The 17,916-nt window shown below is 38.8% G+C and overlaps 1 protein-coding gene across 1 annotated transcript; it reads right to left on the reverse strand.

Moving 5' to 3' along the window:
* Nucleotides 1-13,766: 13,766 nt before the first annotated feature.
* LOC132307695 (uncharacterized) lies at nt 13,767-17,041 on the reverse strand. Its single transcript, XM_059805525.1, has one exon. The coding sequence runs from the start codon at nt 16,847-16,849 to the stop codon at nt 14,066-14,068; it is 2,784 nt and encodes a 927-aa protein (XP_059661508.1). The 5' UTR covers nt 16,850-17,041; the 3' UTR covers nt 13,767-14,065.
* Nucleotides 17,042-17,916: the final 875 nt, after the last annotated feature.

Genomic DNA, 17,916 nt, shown 5'->3' on the forward strand with positions numbered 1-17,916 from the left:
AGTTCTAAGATTGAGCTTGTTTGTGCTGAGTAGAGACAGTCACTCATTCTTCCGACGACATAGGACTTCTCGCCATGGTTTACTCTGGATGTTCTTTGAGTAGTTTCATTTCAGTTGGGATTTTGTTAGGGGTCCATTAGAGATGGATTCCCGAGTTGTTTAAAATACTGAAGGTTTTGGATTACCGGATTTTAGTATTTATGCTTAAAGGATTTTATATTTTAGATTTCTTTCAGCTTAAACTATTATTTCTTAAATTTATCTTGTATTCTGTGTTCACTTTAAAATATTAATTGTTTGATATTCCCTCGGGTTTGGGCCTGGGCCTGATCAACTCGTGTCTCGGATTCGAGGAGTATCACACTAACGATTTGAAAATGATAATGGAAATGGTTTTGGAAAATGGGGAGTGGCATTGCATCGCATGGCATATCATTGCATGGCATATTCATTTGTGGTATCGGATTAATGATGTGGCATGGTGGTTATATTTTTTCTCGATATGGTATGATCCCAATTTCTTTATTCCTATTCATGGTGTGAATTCACCGGGCCACAAGAGGTGTGTTTTAGGTATTACCTACTGAGTAATTTTGCTCACCCTATTATTTAACATTTTTCAGGAAACGGGAAAGAAGTGGCGGATGACGTACCACCACAGGCTTAATTTGGATTAGAAGATTATTTTGCTATTTTTGTATCTAAGTCCCATATTTTTGTAAAACCTTATTTTGTCATATTTAGTATAGAGATTTGTGGACTCTTGCTATTATAGTTATATTCATGGACTTTAATTATGATAATTTGGATTAAATGGTATGTGGATGTTCCACCATGAGATGAACCATGCTGAGGCATAATGAGCTGATGAATGGGATGCTGGGATATATTATTTGTATTGTGTGTTAAAATATGTTGGATAAGCCTTGAAAGACCATTGCATCTTTTTTTATTTGAGCAGGTTGTGGTAGGCCCCTTTTTAGGGGAGGTCATGTCGAAATTTTTTTATTTTTTATTTTTTAAATGGGATCAGATTAGGGTCGTTACAAATTTGGTATCAGAGCCTTGGTTCGAAAACCATTAGGACGACGAGTAGAGGCCTACATAGGGGTTGCATGGGAATTCATTTGCATAGTTTATGTGATTAATTGGTAAAGTGTTTTGCTATGTGTAAAAGCATGCTTAACTGTTTACTTGTTTACATGCTTACGTGCTTATATGTTTATATTAATGTGTTCATTGTCTAGTCTTGCATGCTAAGTGTTAGTATAACATCCTTTTATGTTGAGTTATTCACGGTTAGACCTTAGTGTTATCGTTATTGAATCGTTTTATTTGTTTTTTTTAGCATGATGTCACAGCGTGAGGAAACCGGGGAAGTTGGCCCTAGACCGACTCGGGGTGATTTGGCGAGAGCTCCAGCTCCAATCCAGAGGAGCTAAATGATGAGGACACACTTCTTAGGGACTTGATTTCCCCGAGAGTTGTCCCCACAAGGAGGGATAATGTTGAAGCACCCGTAGAAGTGGGTGAAGGTTCTGTGGCACTGGAGTTGAATCGTTTGTTGCAAAATGCCGTGAGGGCAACAATTGCTGCTCAGACGCAGTCGGCACCACAACCTACAGTTCAAGTTGAAGAGACGCCAGCTCAGAAGCGTCTCAAGATCATTAAGGGGTTTTCTCAGCTGATGCCGGTTATATTTGAGGGCGGTGCGGATCCAATAGTAGCAGACGACTACATGGATCAAGTTAAGACACAGTTGATGTAATACCCCTAATTTCAAAAGGATAGTCCTGATATTTAATTTATTATTTAAATTGCATTTGATTATTTCCTTGGTTTGATTTAATTGATTTAATGGATTTATTGCTTATTTTAATTTAATAAATTTAATGGCTTTAATTTAGTTGTTTTAAATTAATTGTTTAATTGTTGGAATTGAATTTAATTGTTTAATTGGTTTGCTCTAGTTGTTTTATTGACTTAATTTACTATGGTTTTAATTTAATTGTAAATTTAATGGTTTTAATTTAGTTGTTTAAAGTGAATTTTTTTAATTACAGTTAATTAGGTTTTCAACGTGACTGTATGGAAGGTGGCATATAGAGTTATATTAGGTTTTCAGTTCAGCCGACGTTGGAATATAACCTAGGTTGTTCTATGGGCCGAGTTATACATGGATTAGGGTATAATCACTAAGCCTATAAATATTTATGTCACGGTGGATTAGGGTTTAAAAACAAAACGTGAGTTAGTCTGTAGAACAGAGATACAGAGAGATATTGAGAGAAGCAGAGGAAGATAAAGAGAGGAGGGCTAGGTTTTTGGTCTTGACCAAGGTTGGACCAAGAAGGAGGAAGGAGAGGTTGTTCGTGGGTGAAACCAAGAGTAACAAAGGTGGAACAATAGTCGGGAATCTCGTCGAAAAGTTCAGAGACGACAGTTTAGAGTTTCAAACTGAAACTCAAAGGCAAGTCTCTGTTTTTCTCTTTCCCGTTAATTCGTATTCTGTGCATACCTAGTTAGACTCCAGGGATTAAATAAAGACTAAAACAGATTTAAACAAGCATTATAACAAGTCTTTTATGCATATATGAATTTCATTTGATCTCATGGAATTAACTGGTTTGCATGAATCTGTGATAATCTGTTGTGTGTTTTCTTTTGTTGTTCACATTTACGTTTTGTTTAATGGAGGTTAGTAATGCGAATGGATGCTTGGTAATTAATCTGAGTCTATGATTAAATCCTAGAATAGGTTTTTAAAATAGTATTTAGAATTCATGGAATAAATCTGTTTTAAGTTGCTTTAAACTACTAACTAAATTTCTAAAAGCGTTGCTTTAAAACCTGTGTTCCATACATGTTTTAATTGGGTATCAGTGGTCTAAAAATTTATTTAGGACTAAGATTGAACCTAGAATAAGATTTAGAATACAGTACAGAGGGCTGGAAACTCACCAGAGTCGAAGAAGATAAAGGGAAAACAGACAACGGCTGCTAAGGGAGGGAGAGCAGGCTCCCAAAACCCTTAGAGCCAGCTCCCAAAGAGTTGGAGCCGGCTCTAAGTGATTTGGAGCAGGCTCTAAGTGAATTAGAGTCGGCTCTAAGTGGTTTTGAGCAGGCTCTAAGTTTTTAAAGAGCCTGCTCTATCCTTATACGTTACAGAATTGATTTTAGGGGCTTGTTTGGGCTACACAAGGTGTTTTCACTTTGTTTAAATTGTTTTAAGTGATGTATGGGATTGTATAAGATTGGTATTATGATGAAAAAATATAAAATCATAATTGGATTGAAGAATAGTGCAAGAAAAACTTAGGAGAAAACTAGTAGCTTGCACACTGTCTTGTTGGTTTTACTTACTCGAACTTGGCACGGTTTTTATATATAATCTTATATTTTTTAGTGTTATAAGTATGGTGAATTAATTATATTTAACTATACATAGTTTGGAATTAATTGATACTCAAATTGTTATAATTGTATCGATTTATCGGCTATTTTGGAGGGTTTGAACGCTATGGTTTATTTTAGCAGTTTAAATAATTGGAGCATAATTTTTAGGTTCTATAGTGAATACCTAATGTCATTATATATGTATTTAAGTATATTGATGCATATTTTGGAAAATGGTTGATAAATTAATTAACGTTATTTTTATCAATTATGTGGATTGGAGGACTGTATGTTCCAGTATGGGACGGTGACATACTAGGTATGGTTTAGTTCAATACTAAATCCTGCCTAACATGGATTAAGGTGTGGATTAACCATAAAGGTTAAGTCCAACTCCTATTAGTGTCAGGTCAATAAATAACTGAATGACATAAGTTGGATTTCTGGGATGAATTGTATACAGATATCGAGCCGCTATATCAGATTGATGATATTCTGTATTAGGAGGACACGGACTTTATATATTTATGTTATGATGCATGGTATGAGCTTGAGTCTCATGACCATGGTTAGGGTGCATATATTGCCTAGGATGGATAGCTAGACAGAGGTGTTATTCCCTGGTAGGTCTAGGTACACATAACCACGTAATGTGTGATTTTCATAGTATCTCTACTCAGGCTGAGACAGACCTATTAGACTAGTGAGCGTCCTATAGTGTGTACTTATACATATATGGACTACTCTAGATATTGTTGAGTCTATCTAGGATGTATCTGTGTATCGGATTCCTGTTTGGATCGTAGTAGATCGGGACTTGCATGTGGGCCTGACCCACTCTTTATTTTTCAGGTGCTTGTCAGTTCCAGGGTTAGAGTTTGAACATGCAGAGTAGATACAGACTTCTATTCCTCCAACTATGTAGGGCTACTATCTTATTAGCTTTGGATCTTATTTCAGTTATTTTGATTTACAGTTAGGATTTTTATTAGGGGTCTACTAGATGGATTCCCGAGTTGTTAATTAATTGGAGGTTTTGGAGTTTGGATTTTTATAATATTATTTTGAGGATTTTCGATTAGAGTTCTTTACAGGCATTTTTATTTACTTCTTATTATTTTATCTTGTATTATGTGTTCATTAAAGTATTAATTGTTTGATATTTCCCTCGGGTTTGGGCTTGGGCCTGATCAACCCGTGTCTCGGATCCGAGGGGTATCACAGTTGACCTCAATGAATGTGATAGAGGATCACCTAAAGATCATCTTAGCAACTTACAAGTTTGCTAAGGATGCCAAACTTTGGTGGAAGACGGTTACGAATCGGAATAAGGTGGAAGAGATGAGTTGGGACAAGTTCAAGGAACTATTTTACGAGAAGTATTTTCCGCTTTCTAAAAGATAGGAGTTAAAAGACCTGTTTCTTAGCCTTATTCAAGGCAATATATCAGTGGCGGAGTATGAGAACAAGTTCACTTCACTTTCTCGCTTTGCTCCGGAAATGGTAAAAGATGAAGTTGACAAGACTAGGAAATTTGTTTCTGGTCTTAATGATAAAATGAGGCCGTTGATAACGGCACAGTTTATCAAAGTTTATTCTGAGGCAGTAGAGAGAGCCTTGATACTTGAGGCTGATATTAAAGATAAGGATGTAAGAAGGGAGTAGTGGAAGCAAAAGAGGAATGCAGGGTCATTTTTAGAGGGACCTTCAGGGAAGAGGAACAGGGGTGGTTTATCTCAGTTTCAGGGGCAGCAGTCAGTACGATTCGCTCATATCACTCCTATGCCAGCAGGGTCTGCCAAGAGTGGTGTCATTTGTTATTGTTGTAATCAGCCGGGTCACTACAAGTCAGAGTGTCCACAGACATCAGTTAATTCTGGGGCTTGTTTTGGTTGTGGCCAGCGGGGCCATAAGATTAAGAATTGTCCTAATCATGGAGCAGGCATCGGTAGTGGCAGAGGGTCACAGCAGAAACCATCACAGTTGACTACAGTTCAGTCAGGTTTCAGACCACCACCACAGCCTGCCATGCTTCTCAAGATTCACGGCCAGTTAGGAGGGATACTCCTACTATGTCGGTGCAGTAGTCAGGTATTCAGGTTGGCAGTCCTCAGGCACAGGCACCGCAGGATGTGTCTTTGCACTTACACCGACTGATACATCTCATGGATCTTCAGTTCTCCGTGGTATATTTCCAGTGTTTGGTTCTTGGGGCCATGTTTTGTTTGACTCTGGTGCATCTCATTCTTTTATATCATCATCATTTGCACTTTCATCTGGGTTAGAGGTCAGTTTCATGGATCGGGCGTTGTGTGTTGATACTCTAATTGGGGTTTCAGTGTCTTTGAGTCAAGTTGTGTGGGATTGTTCCATTGTGATAGCTAGACGGACTTTTGTGTTTGATCGTATCCTCCTAGAGATGACTAGCTTTGATGTCATTCTCTGGATGGATTGGTTAGCTTCCTTTCATGCCACGATTGACTGTTTTAGAGGTAGAGTCACAGTTTGCACTCCCGAGGGAGACTGTTTCTTCTTCGTGGGATATCGTAGTGATTCCCACATTTCATCGTTTTATGGAGTTCGTGGACGGAGTCGTGGTGATTACTTCTTGGCTAGCCTTATAGCCGAAGAAGATGATGTTGTGAAAGAGGATTATCTTGTGGTTGTTCGTGAATTTCTGGATGTGTTTCCGAAGGATTTGACAGAATTGCCTCCACAACGAGAAGTGGAGTTCTCTATTGATTTAATGCCAGGTACCGCGCCGATTTCTATGGCACCGTATCAAATGGCACCAGTTGAATTGGAAGAATTAAAGAGGCAGCTTGATGATTTGAGGATGAAAGGTTTCATCCGACCGAGTGTGTCACCGTGGGGCGCACCAGTCTTGTTTGCTAAGAAGAAAGATGGTTCTTCGAGGTTGTGCATTGATTACACCATCAAGAATAAGTATCCTTTGCCAAAGATAGATGATTTGTTTGATTAGTTGAGAGGAGCCAGTTGTTTTTCGAAGATTGACTTAAGGTCAGGCTACTATTAGTTACGGGTTAGGGATGAGGATATCCCAAAGACAGTGTTCCGTACACGGTATGGACACTATGAGTTCCTTTTTATGCCTTTTGGCTTGACTAATGCGCCAACGGCATTCATGGACTTGATGAACCGTGTTTTTCACGATTACCTGGACCAGTTTATGGTAGTTTTCGTGGATAACATTCTTGTGTATTCACGATCTTGGGATGAGCACGAGGTCCATTTGAGTATTGTTTTACAGATTTTGCGGCAGCACGGATTGTATGCCAAATATAAGAAATGTGAGTTTTGGCTACAAGAGGTGAAATTTTTGGGGCATGTTGTTTTAGAAGGTGGAGTGTCAGTAGATCCATCAAACATAGAAGCAGTTTTGACTTGGGAGCAACCCAAGAATGTTTTTGAGATCCGGAGTTTCCTTAGCTTAGCGGGTTACTATCGGAGATTTGTGAAGGATTTCTCCCGTTTGGCAGCTCCTATGAACCGTTTGACCCAGAAAAGGATCAAGTTTACGTGGAATGAAGCCTGTGAGTTATCTTTTCAGGAGTTGAAGACAAGGTTGACTACAACTCCAGTGTTGGTGATACCTGAGCGTGGCTTAGGTTATGTGATTTATTGTGACGCTTCACGTGATGGTTTGGGATGTGTGTTGATGCAGGATGGTAGAGTAGTGGCTTATAGGTCTCGACAGTTGAAGACTCACGAGCTTAACTACCCTACTCATGATTTGGAGTTAGCGGCAGTTGTATTTGCTTTGAAGTGTTGGAGATATTACTTGTATGGTGAGAGATTCGAGGTGTACTCGGATCATAAAAGTCTCAAATACCTTTTATCCTAAAAGGATTTGAACAATAGACAAAGAAGATGGGTTGAGTTCTTGGAGGACTACAATTTTGACTTACAGTATCATCCGGGCAAGACAAATATGGTAGCAGATGCCTTAAGCCGGAAATCTCGTGGGACTCTGGCCTGTTTGGCTGTTCGAAAGTGGAAGATGCTTAAGGATTTGGCAGAGATGGGATTGTATTGTTTTGATGACGATATTGACAGCAAGCCGGCATTCTTGTTTAGTCTTGTGACTCAGCCTACTCTTGTTGTACGAATGATTGAGTCACAGATACAGGACCCGGATTTAGATGCCATTCACGCTTTGATCTCTAGTGGTGAGGCAGTGAAAGATTGGGCCTTGCATGTAGATGGGGATCTACGGTTCAAGGGTTTGTTGGTGGTTCCCACAGTTTGTCGTGAGGACATCTTACGGGAGTTTCACACTTTCCGCTTTGCAGTTCATCCAGGTGGTACCAAGATGTATCACAATTTGAGACGTCAGTATTGGTGGAACAGGATGAAAAAAGATGTTTCTCAGTTTGTGGCTAAGTGCCTTACCTGTCAGCAGGTGAAGGTCGAGCATCAGAGACCAGCTGGTTTGTTACAACCATTGCCTGTAGTGCAATAGAAATGGGAACATATTACTATGGATTTTGTGACAGGTCTTCCAAGGTCAAGGAGGGGCAATGAAGCTGTACGGGTCATCATTGACATATTGACCAAGACGACTCACTTTTTGCCTATTAAGGCAACAGATGATGCAGAGAAGCTTGGTTTACTTTATGTGAAGGAGATTGTAAGGTTGCATAGAGTTCCAGTAACCATTGTTTCAGATAGGGATGCCAAGTTCACTTTGAAGTTCTGGGAAAGACTTCAAGCAGCGTTTGGCTCAGTGTTGCACCTTAGTACGACATTCCATCCGCAGACAGACGGCCAGTCGGAGCGTACCATCCAGATTTTGGAGGATATGCTTCGGGTATGTGTACTTGATTTGGGAGGCAGTTGGGAGGATCACCTTCCACTCATTGAGTTTGCTTACAACAACAGTTATCAGGCGAGTATGCAGATGGCTCCATTTGAGGCGTTGTATGGTACAACTTGTAGGTCTCCTGTTTGTTGGACTGAGGTGGGCGAGACAGCCGCCTTAGGACCCGACATTGTACTTGAGACTACTGAGAAGATTAAGCTGATTAGACAAAGGCTACTTATAGCACAGAGTCGACAGAAGAGTTATGCAGATAGGTGGAGACGACCTCTATTTTTTAAGGTGGGAGACCATATTTTTCTACGAGTTTCTCCACGGAAGGGTTTAATGAGATTCGGGAAAAGTGGCAAGTTATCGCCATGATTCATTGGACCTTTTGAGATCTTGGTCCGTGTAGGAGATGTTGCCTATAGACTTGCTTTGCCACCACAGATGGACAGAGTCCAGAGTGTCTTTCATGTATCGATGTTACAAAAGTACAAGCCAGATCCATCTCACATTTGGAGTTGGTTGATGTGGACATTGATGAGGATGTTTCCTACGAGGAAGGACCAGTTCAAATCCTTGACACACAACAGAAGGTGTTGAGGAACAAGATGATACCAATGGTGAAAGTTCTTTGGAGACACCACGGAGTCGAAGAGGCTACTTGGGAGCTTGAACAGGAGGTTTGCTCCAAGTATCCAATGTTGGTTTCTTCCCCAGGTATGGCTTGATTTCGAGGACGAAATCTTTTAAAGTTGGGAAGAATTTAATGCCTGTGTCTTATGTATATGTGCATATGTGTATATAATTGTGTGTGTATGGTGTGAATTTAAAGGCAAAAGAAAAAGAGAAAAGAAAATAAAAATGGGTGGGACCCACTAATGTTTTAAAGTGGCCATAAGACCACGTTTTTTTTTTTTTTTTTTTTTCTTGTTCTCTGTTATCTCTTCTCTCTCGCAGCCTCTCTGCTTCTCAGTTTTCCTTTTTTCTTTTCTTTTTCCCACAAGCTTCCACTCTTGATTAATTCCTCAATTCTTGGTATTTTGAAGAGCCGTTTGCGACTATTCGAAGCCCACGACGAGATCAACACGTTGATAGGAGCAATTCCTTGATTGGTGCACTATAGGAGATTCGAAATTCTAGGGTTTGAGGTGAACAAATTAGGGGTTTTGCATATAATTGAGGTAAGGGTCTTTAACTCACATTTTCTTGTTCCTTTGTGGGTTAATTCATAGCAATTGTTATTAATTTGTCTAATTGATGGTAATTGCCCTAACATGATTTTTTTTATGTGTAAAGTTAATTTCTAGTAATTATTATTAATTTGTCTAATTGATGGTAATTACCCTAGCATGATTGTTTTTTTGTAAAGTTCATGATTTTATATTTACATGTTGATTTGTATGAAAATAATGTTTAAATGTTGTTTTATTATGTCTATAAAGTTATAAATTATGCTAGAAATGATGTATGAATTCTTGTATGATTTTCTTTGAAATTTGAGCAAAGGATGACTAGTTGTGTTATATGAAAATTTCCTTTTTTCCATAGTAATGTAGGTATGAGACATACATGCATGTCATGGGGCATAAGAAAGGGTAAAGTGATTTGAAGTGGATAAGAATGGGTTTTTGGGAAAAATATTTTGAGAAAAAGATTTTGTGAAAAACCCGGCCGCCTAGGAGTTGTCTAGGGACTGTGGCGTTAGTGAGGTCTAGAGGGGACTAGGAAAATCATCCTAGTGTGGTTGAGTTACCTGGGCCCCAAATGACGCCATGGAGTTGCCATGGGTCAGGGACAGTGACCGATCCTCCTCTCGTGCCGCCATGGAGTTGCCATAGGACGGGTTCACTAACGGTTTGAAAATGATAATGGAAATGGTTTTGGAAAATGGGGAGTGGCATTGCATCTCATGGCATATCATTGCATGGCAAATTCATTTGTGGTATCGGATTAATGATGTGGCATGGTGGTTATATTTTTTCTCGATATGGTATGATCCCAATTTCTTTATTCCTATTCATGGTGTGAATTCACGGGACCATAAGAGGTGCGTTTTAGGCACCACCTACTGAATAATTTTGCTCACCCTAATATTTAACATTTTTCAGGAAACGGGAAAGAAGTGGCAGATAACGTACCACCACAGGCTTAATTTGGATTAGAAGATTATTTTGCTTTTTTTGTATCTAAGTCCCATATTTTTGTAAAACCTTATTTTGTCATATTTAGTATAGAGATTTGTGGACTCTTGCCATTATAGTTATATTTATGAACTTTAATTATGATAATTTGGATTAAATGGTATGTGGATGTTCCACCATGAGATGAACTATGTTGAGGCATAATGAGCTGATGAATGGGATGCTGGGATATATTATTTGTATTGTGTGTTGTGTGATGTTTCTGATTTTTCAGCATTTTCATTTTTCCAATAATTCGTGGAGACAAGGGTATTTCTGTCTTTTTGCATGTTGTGTTCGGGATTGTGGTTGGGTCCATTTGCATTGTGCATTTTAAATTATGTGGATTAAGTAGTATTTGCATGTGGTTCACTTGTGTGTGTATGTAGTGTAAAATTAGAGCAAAAAGAAAATGGAAAATAAAATTGGAAATTGGCGGGACCTACCATTAACCACAAAGTGGTCTAGAGACCACATTTCTTCATTCACATTCTCTCTCTCTCCCGTAGCTTCTCTCCCTCTCTCATTTTCCTTTTCTTTTTCTTTCCACTTGAAAGGCAATCTTTGAGTTTTGATTATTCTCTCAATTCTTGGCGGATTAAGGTGCCGTTTGAGGCAAAACGGAGAGCACGACGAGCTCTATGCACTCATACCAACAATTTCAGTTTTGAGCCTTCCTTTGGAGTTCGAATTTGAGGACCCATTTCAAGGTTGTCCATTTTCGAGGTAGGGGCCCTTAATCCACTTCCTTCTTGTTCCATTGTGAGTTATATCTCCTTTGTGTGATAAACATGCTTAATTTGAGAGTTAATTGTTTCAATGTTGTGTAATTGATGTCTAGAAAAATTCATGATTTTGATTATGATTTGTTATATGTGAAAAGCATGTTGTGGTGATAGTTTTGTTGTGTTTAATGTGTTGATGACTCAATTGATGATGTTGAATATGGTATATGCTTAGTTGTGAAGTAATTATGAAATGTAAAACTTCTACATGCCATAATATTGTAAGCTTGAGACACATATGCATGTACATGCCATTGGGTTGCATGAAATAGGAGAAATCATTTTTTGAAATGAAAACGGGAATTTTGGGAGAAGAGTTTTTGTTAAATGGTTTTGATAAACCCGGTCGCTGCGGGGTTACCAACGGGCCGGAGGTTAATATAGCCTAGAGGGGACTAGGGAGTCGCCTTAGCGTGGTTGAGCTAGCTGGGCCCCATAATGACGCCGCGGGGTTACCAAGGGTCAGGGACACTAGCCAATCCTCCTCTCGTGTCACGGCAGGGTTACCAAAGGGCGGGCTGTATTAACAGTTGGAAAGTATGGTTTTGAGAAATGAAAATGGGGAGTGACATATCATGCATTGCATTTCATTACATTGCATTGTTTACACTTGAATTGACATTGAAGTTGTTTTAACCCTAAATTGCATGATCCCCATTTCCTATTGGCTTATGCTTTGATTGGATTCACAAGGACACAATATGTGTGTCTTAAGTGTCACCTACTGAGCATATAGCTCACCCTATTATATATTATTTTTTTCAGGTCTTGGAAAAGAACCGACGGATGCCAATCCACCTCAAAATTGAAAGTTGTTAGAAGATGATTTTTGCTATTTTGTTTTCGGCCATTCCATGTATAAACATAGTTTTTGGAGAATGTAAATAATTTTGTAAATGTTGGCCATTGGATAATGTAATTAAGTTTTATTCAAACATAAATCTTCTAGTGTATTTTAGTGACGTGTGGTAAATTACGTTAATAACGTGGTTGTTGTACTCCAATTTATTGTTGAAATGTATTAATTTTGCACGTAAGTGTTGTGATGTGGGTGGTTGAACGACCAAAAGTTGGTGTATTGGGGTTAAACAGGATAATGGAAAGTGGGAGTGAAGAATTTCAAGAACCGGTTCGACGTATAACCCAAACCGGTTGATCGGTATCTTCACAGTATGTTTGAGTTGTTAACGTCCTAAACCAGTCGACGTATGGCATCCCATACGTCGACCGGTACCCCAAACCAGTCAACCGGTATCCCAAACCAGTCGACCGGTATGTTGGCAGTGGGTTTTCCCATTGTTTATATCCCAAACCAGTCGACGTATAAGGAGTATATGTCGACCGATTCTGCCTTTTCATGTAATTACCAATTTAATTCTTAAATTACACTTGGCACCCAATTGATGTTGCAAGTAATTACATTATGACCCAATTAAATGCCATAATAATAATAATTATTATTATTATTATTTTTTGCCCCGAACCTTATTTTATTTACTTCGTGATTCAAGTAAATGACTGTTTTACCCTTGAGTCTCAATGTATGGATTCATGGCAAATTACCAATTTGCCCTTTTTGGACCTTGTTATTTAATTTTGACGTGAAATGACCATTTTACCCTTAGATGATTTTGGGTCGGGTAAGGACCCGTTTAATGATCCGGATCCATGAGGATTTGGGTCGTTACATGTTGGGACAGGTTGGATAGGTCTTGAAAGACCATTGCATCTTTTTTTATTTGAGCAGGTTGTGGTAGGCCCCTTTTTAGGGGAGGTCATGTCGATTTTTTTTTTTTTTATTTAAAAAATGGGATCAACTTAGGGTCGTTACAAAAGCCGGGTGATACAAGTTGTTTATCGAAAATGAAAAAGGGTCGTGTATCGGCCGATACATCGCATATACTAATATAATACCACCACATAATAAAACTTCCAACAATTAAATTATACACATTGAAATAATGCATGACATGCAAGGCTCCCGTGACACCACCCCTGTACAAGACAATTTCTGTGGCGGGTCCCACCCGGGATTTTCAGGCTCGTAGAACAGAAAAATGCCAAAATGGCAACCGGTGCATTTTCAAGAGTCCTAAACTCAATGGAATGCCCCAACCAACTCTTGGACACACCCGGTACACCTACGGTGTCCAGCACGCAAAACGAAAAAAGACCAAAATGCCCCTACAAATACAGAAAATTTCAAAAAATGAAAAATGGCGAAAATCAGAAACATCACAGACATGGGTTTTGAACTTTTGATTCTTGCACACAGATAGATAAACTGAAATATATGGTTTTGAACTTCTGATTATCGAGAACGAGAATAGAGATGGAGGCGATTAGGGAGGCTGAAATGATTTGCCCTAAAAATATTTTGTAGTTTGTTTTTTTTTTTTATGTGGGAGAAAATGCAATGAATGGTAAAGATGGGAAGCTGATTACGAAATCAACGATACTCAAGAGTCAGAGTTAAAGTAAGATTGGGGAAGCTAGAAGTGGGTTGGGTTTCGTTCAATGGAGGTTAAGAATTGCTAAAATATAACATTTTGGATGAAATGCACCATTAGAACAGAATTGCTAAAATATAGTATTTTGACACTGTATCTCTTCTCAAAATATAGATTTGACATACAAAAATAACATTTTGCATTAGAGATAGTCTAATAATACCTAAAGAAGCCAACAGTAAGTAAACACCTGAGCTTGCTTGCTTCTCTGATAAACATGTGCAGCTAAAGATACAACTTTTACACACATTATAAATTAAGCAAGCCTATAATAGTAAAACACAAACTAATGTGCCAACAATACATAAAGAAGCCAACAGTAGCAAACACTTGACAGAAAGTTGAAATGCTAGATATCCTTAGCAATTACCAATTGCTGACTACAGGAATCTTCTCATACATTTCCGATTCCCTGAACCTCCGAGGAAGGATACAACGACCCCCAAATCGCTGCTGCAAGGAGATGATCACTGCAAAGAACATACCCCCACAAGGGATGATCACATCCCAAGCAGTGGAATAGAAATCTGCAGTAGGATTCGCGTAAATGTATGACCCGTCAAATTGCTGGGGAACGAAGTGAGTCCTGTAAAGATCATATGCATGTGGCAGCAATCGAACAAAGGTAGTGCCAATGTAAAATGAACGGGAGAGAGCATTTTCTCTTGACATTTGGAAAATGTTGAGAAGGATTTGAGGGAACAGAAAACCATCAATGACCAAACCACCATAAGATCTCAAATCTCCCCAGAGGTTATGTTGTTGGTAAACAGCAACGTGAGAAGACACCGTTGTGTTGCCATTTTTGTTCTTCATCCAATTCACGAACAACACCATAAGTGCCCCTGAAATGTAGAATGCTAGAGTCGCAAATAGTGACTTCATTTCAGCAACCCACAGGCCCTTTTGGTTTCCATCACCTAATCGTGCAGACCATGCTAGCGGGAGAAGACGGAATTGCAGTAGGAAAGCCACCATTGTAATTATCCTCACGGTCACCTCATCCACTTCAAGCCATACACCGGTCCTAAGAAACATATTTTGCCCATTATGAATTTTGAAGAAGAGGGCTTCAAAGTTGAGCAGAAGAGGAATCATGTACCCCAAAGTAAGGATCACAAGCATGACAAGTGAAGTAAAGGGAAGCACATTAGGGCGCTTTTTGACATAAAAGATTTGCAACCCCACAAAGACACATGCGAGTGTGTTAGAGATTAAAACCATTATGATCTCCAAATCCATCCTCCAGATGGATCGTCTAGCTTCACTAGTATAGTAAGCTGTTGCGGAGAAGTTCAAATGTTCAAAGAAAAGAGGATCTGAATGTTTCCTTGTGCTTTCAATGCTTCCCTTAATAACATCTCCCTTCTTTGAATTAAGTGGAGGGAACTGGAATTTCAAAAGAATTTCACAGTCCATATGATCATTTGTTGACTCCTGAATGTATGAACCCAGCTTTTTACAGCCGACCATACAGAGGTGTCCTGTTTGCTCATCATAGATCCCCTCACCAGAAATTTCCACTTCACCATCAGTACTCGGATCATGTATTTCACCAGCAAACGGATAAAACATTATGTTATAGCTGATATTTGATGGTCTAATATAGTTGGCTTCTGCCTCAAATGCAGAGCTTTCGTCAGCCATAGAGCTTGAACCGAAAATAACATTCCCATGCTCATAAAACTGATCACCCACAGAGATGGGGTCTGCAGAACCCCAAGAACTTCTTCCTTTTGAATCTTTTACCGACATGCGGAATCTCATATCATAAGAATCTGCAATTGGGTATCTCAGCCCTTTGTTTTCAAAAGGCTTCTTTACTGGACATAACTTTTTTACTCTATCCATTTCAGTGTAATCATACCCCAAACCAGGAACACCCAACATGTGATGGGAAAAGCCTCCAAAACTGATCCTATGGAAGTAGACAGAATCATTCGCAGTTCTGTTACTCCAAATTTGCCCAACAATACCCCTTTGTTTGATTGACCAGACTGCAGGGTATCTCAAGCTCAACCTAGTTGAACAATCCCCAACACGAGCATTTCCCAAAGAATCAGAGGAATTCAAGATCCGGCAAGCAACGATGCATAGCCGGTTCTTCTTTCCATCCCATGATCCTTCTGCAACCAACGTCGTGTTGGAATTGAAAGGTTGGTTATAAAGCCCATAGCTTCTATTTGAAAAATCTATCAGATACCTTAACTTTTGTAAATGCTGAGAACACTGAATCTCAGAAAAGGACATGAAAGTAGGCAAATACCCAATATCCTTGCCAAAAGGAGTACAATTATGTGAAGAATTGCACTCGCTGGCATACTCCAACTTAAATGGAGGGAATTGCGGCAATTGCCTGGAGTGCGTTGAACAAATACTTTCCGGTTGCAATCCAAGAGAATGATTATGTGGAATATCAATTCCATCAGGGAACCCACTATCTAATTCCTTCGAAACCAATGTATAATTGTAGTAACTCATGGAAGGGAAAGCCAATATTGAAACTGGATCAAAATAATTCGAATCATGAGAAGAACTCAAGCTCTCCAATGTTCCATTAACCAAACTAGTAAAGATAGTTGCATTCTTGGCAAAATTAAGCTGAAGAACAGCGTCAAGTTTGAGAGAGTTACCTTCTCTTGAGTGCCAAGATGCCGACCCCAGCATGCAAAGCTTCCCAGAAGATTCAGACCAGAATCCATTCAATAGGAATTTCAGTGGACCTCTCCCAGAACGATAATCATGATAGTAAGATTGGGAGAAGGTCAAGTAGGCCTCAATCTTATAAACACCACTGGCTTTGGTTTTATAAACTTTTCGGGTGGTACGAAAGGAGAGATACTTGGCGTAATCAAAGTAGAATTGATCAGACGAGGTGTTAACAAGAATTTTGTCACCACCAGTGTAGCGACCGTTGGGTATACGGAGGAGATGTGGCAAGGTGGTGTAGTCGGGATCGGTTGGGGTGGACCCGGGAACAATTGAATCACAGTGATCAGGGTAAGAGGGTGGAGTTGTAGAAGATGAGACACAGATTGTGGAGAGGACAGTGAAGAGAAAGAGAAGCCAGAAAGCATTAAAGCATGTAAGTTGATACCTCCTTTGTGAGGAGATGATTGTCAATAAAGAGTACTCCATTACCATAACCATAGAGTCTACTTGATTACCACATGCTGTGTGATGCCTCTTAACTTATAGAAGTGACGATAAGCGTCAAGCGTGGGAGATTTGTATCGTACTGTATATGAATAAGTATTTTCTTAATTCAATAATGGAGGAACAACACTTGAAAAAATTGTCATTAATTATGCAAAGTGTCTATTTTTGGAGTTAAAAATTGGGATGTTACGCTTAACCATCAGCGACCTGATATTTATATATATATATATATGTAAGAATGTATATGCTTCACGGTCTCACAGCAGAACTAGACTTGGACTGAGCCAAAGTCAAGTCATCTGAGCATTTTTTTCCTTATCCTCGAAATAAGAGATTCACGGTTTTTTCTTTGGAGAGTAATTAGGAGAGCGACGTTACATTAAAACATTATCTAATACGACAACGACCTAGTCAACATCAGGGAAGACTTTGAATTTTCGCGACAGAACCAAAGGAACGGCAAGAAGATAAGAAGAGTGATGAGTGATGGAAGTGGACTTGCCATGTGCACTTCATCTTCTGGTTGAGTGTCCGTGAAATTGAATTTGATAATCATTGTCAATTGATAACACTAAGGTATATCCGAGATAAAAGAAATAATAATATTAGTCATGAAAAAAATGAAAAGAAAAAGGGATGAAATGAAATATTAATAATAATTTTAATTTATATTTGGACTAATGGAAGAGAAAATAAAAAAAATGATATTATTTTTGTTTGAAAAGAAATAATTAAAATCAAATTATTATCATATTTTTTTTAACTAGAAGGGATATGAATAAAATAATAATTTTTTTTTTTTAGTTGTTGAGAACAGTTTCAAGGTTATGAAAATACTATTTAAATACTATCATTTCTCTTCTTATCTTCTTATTTATTTTTTTTTTTTGAGAGATATGAAATGAGGAATAAGAACCCATTCAAACACTGCGCGTAGCAAAAGCTAGGAGTGGCAAAGGCAAAACACAAGCCTAGCCACCAAAATACACTAATATCTTATTTGTTGTTTGATTTTGGGCATTGCAACTACACCTGTTGATGGATGGAATTTCGATATG

The sequence above is a fragment of the Cornus florida genome, unplaced genomic scaffold (genome assembly GCF_030987335.1).
Source record: "Cornus florida cultivar Cherokee Brave unplaced genomic scaffold, ASM3098733v1 CherokeeBrave_3.0.0_Hap2_Chr05, whole genome shotgun sequence".
NCBI classification, from domain to species: domain Eukaryota; kingdom Viridiplantae; phylum Streptophyta; class Magnoliopsida; order Cornales; family Cornaceae; genus Cornus; species Cornus florida.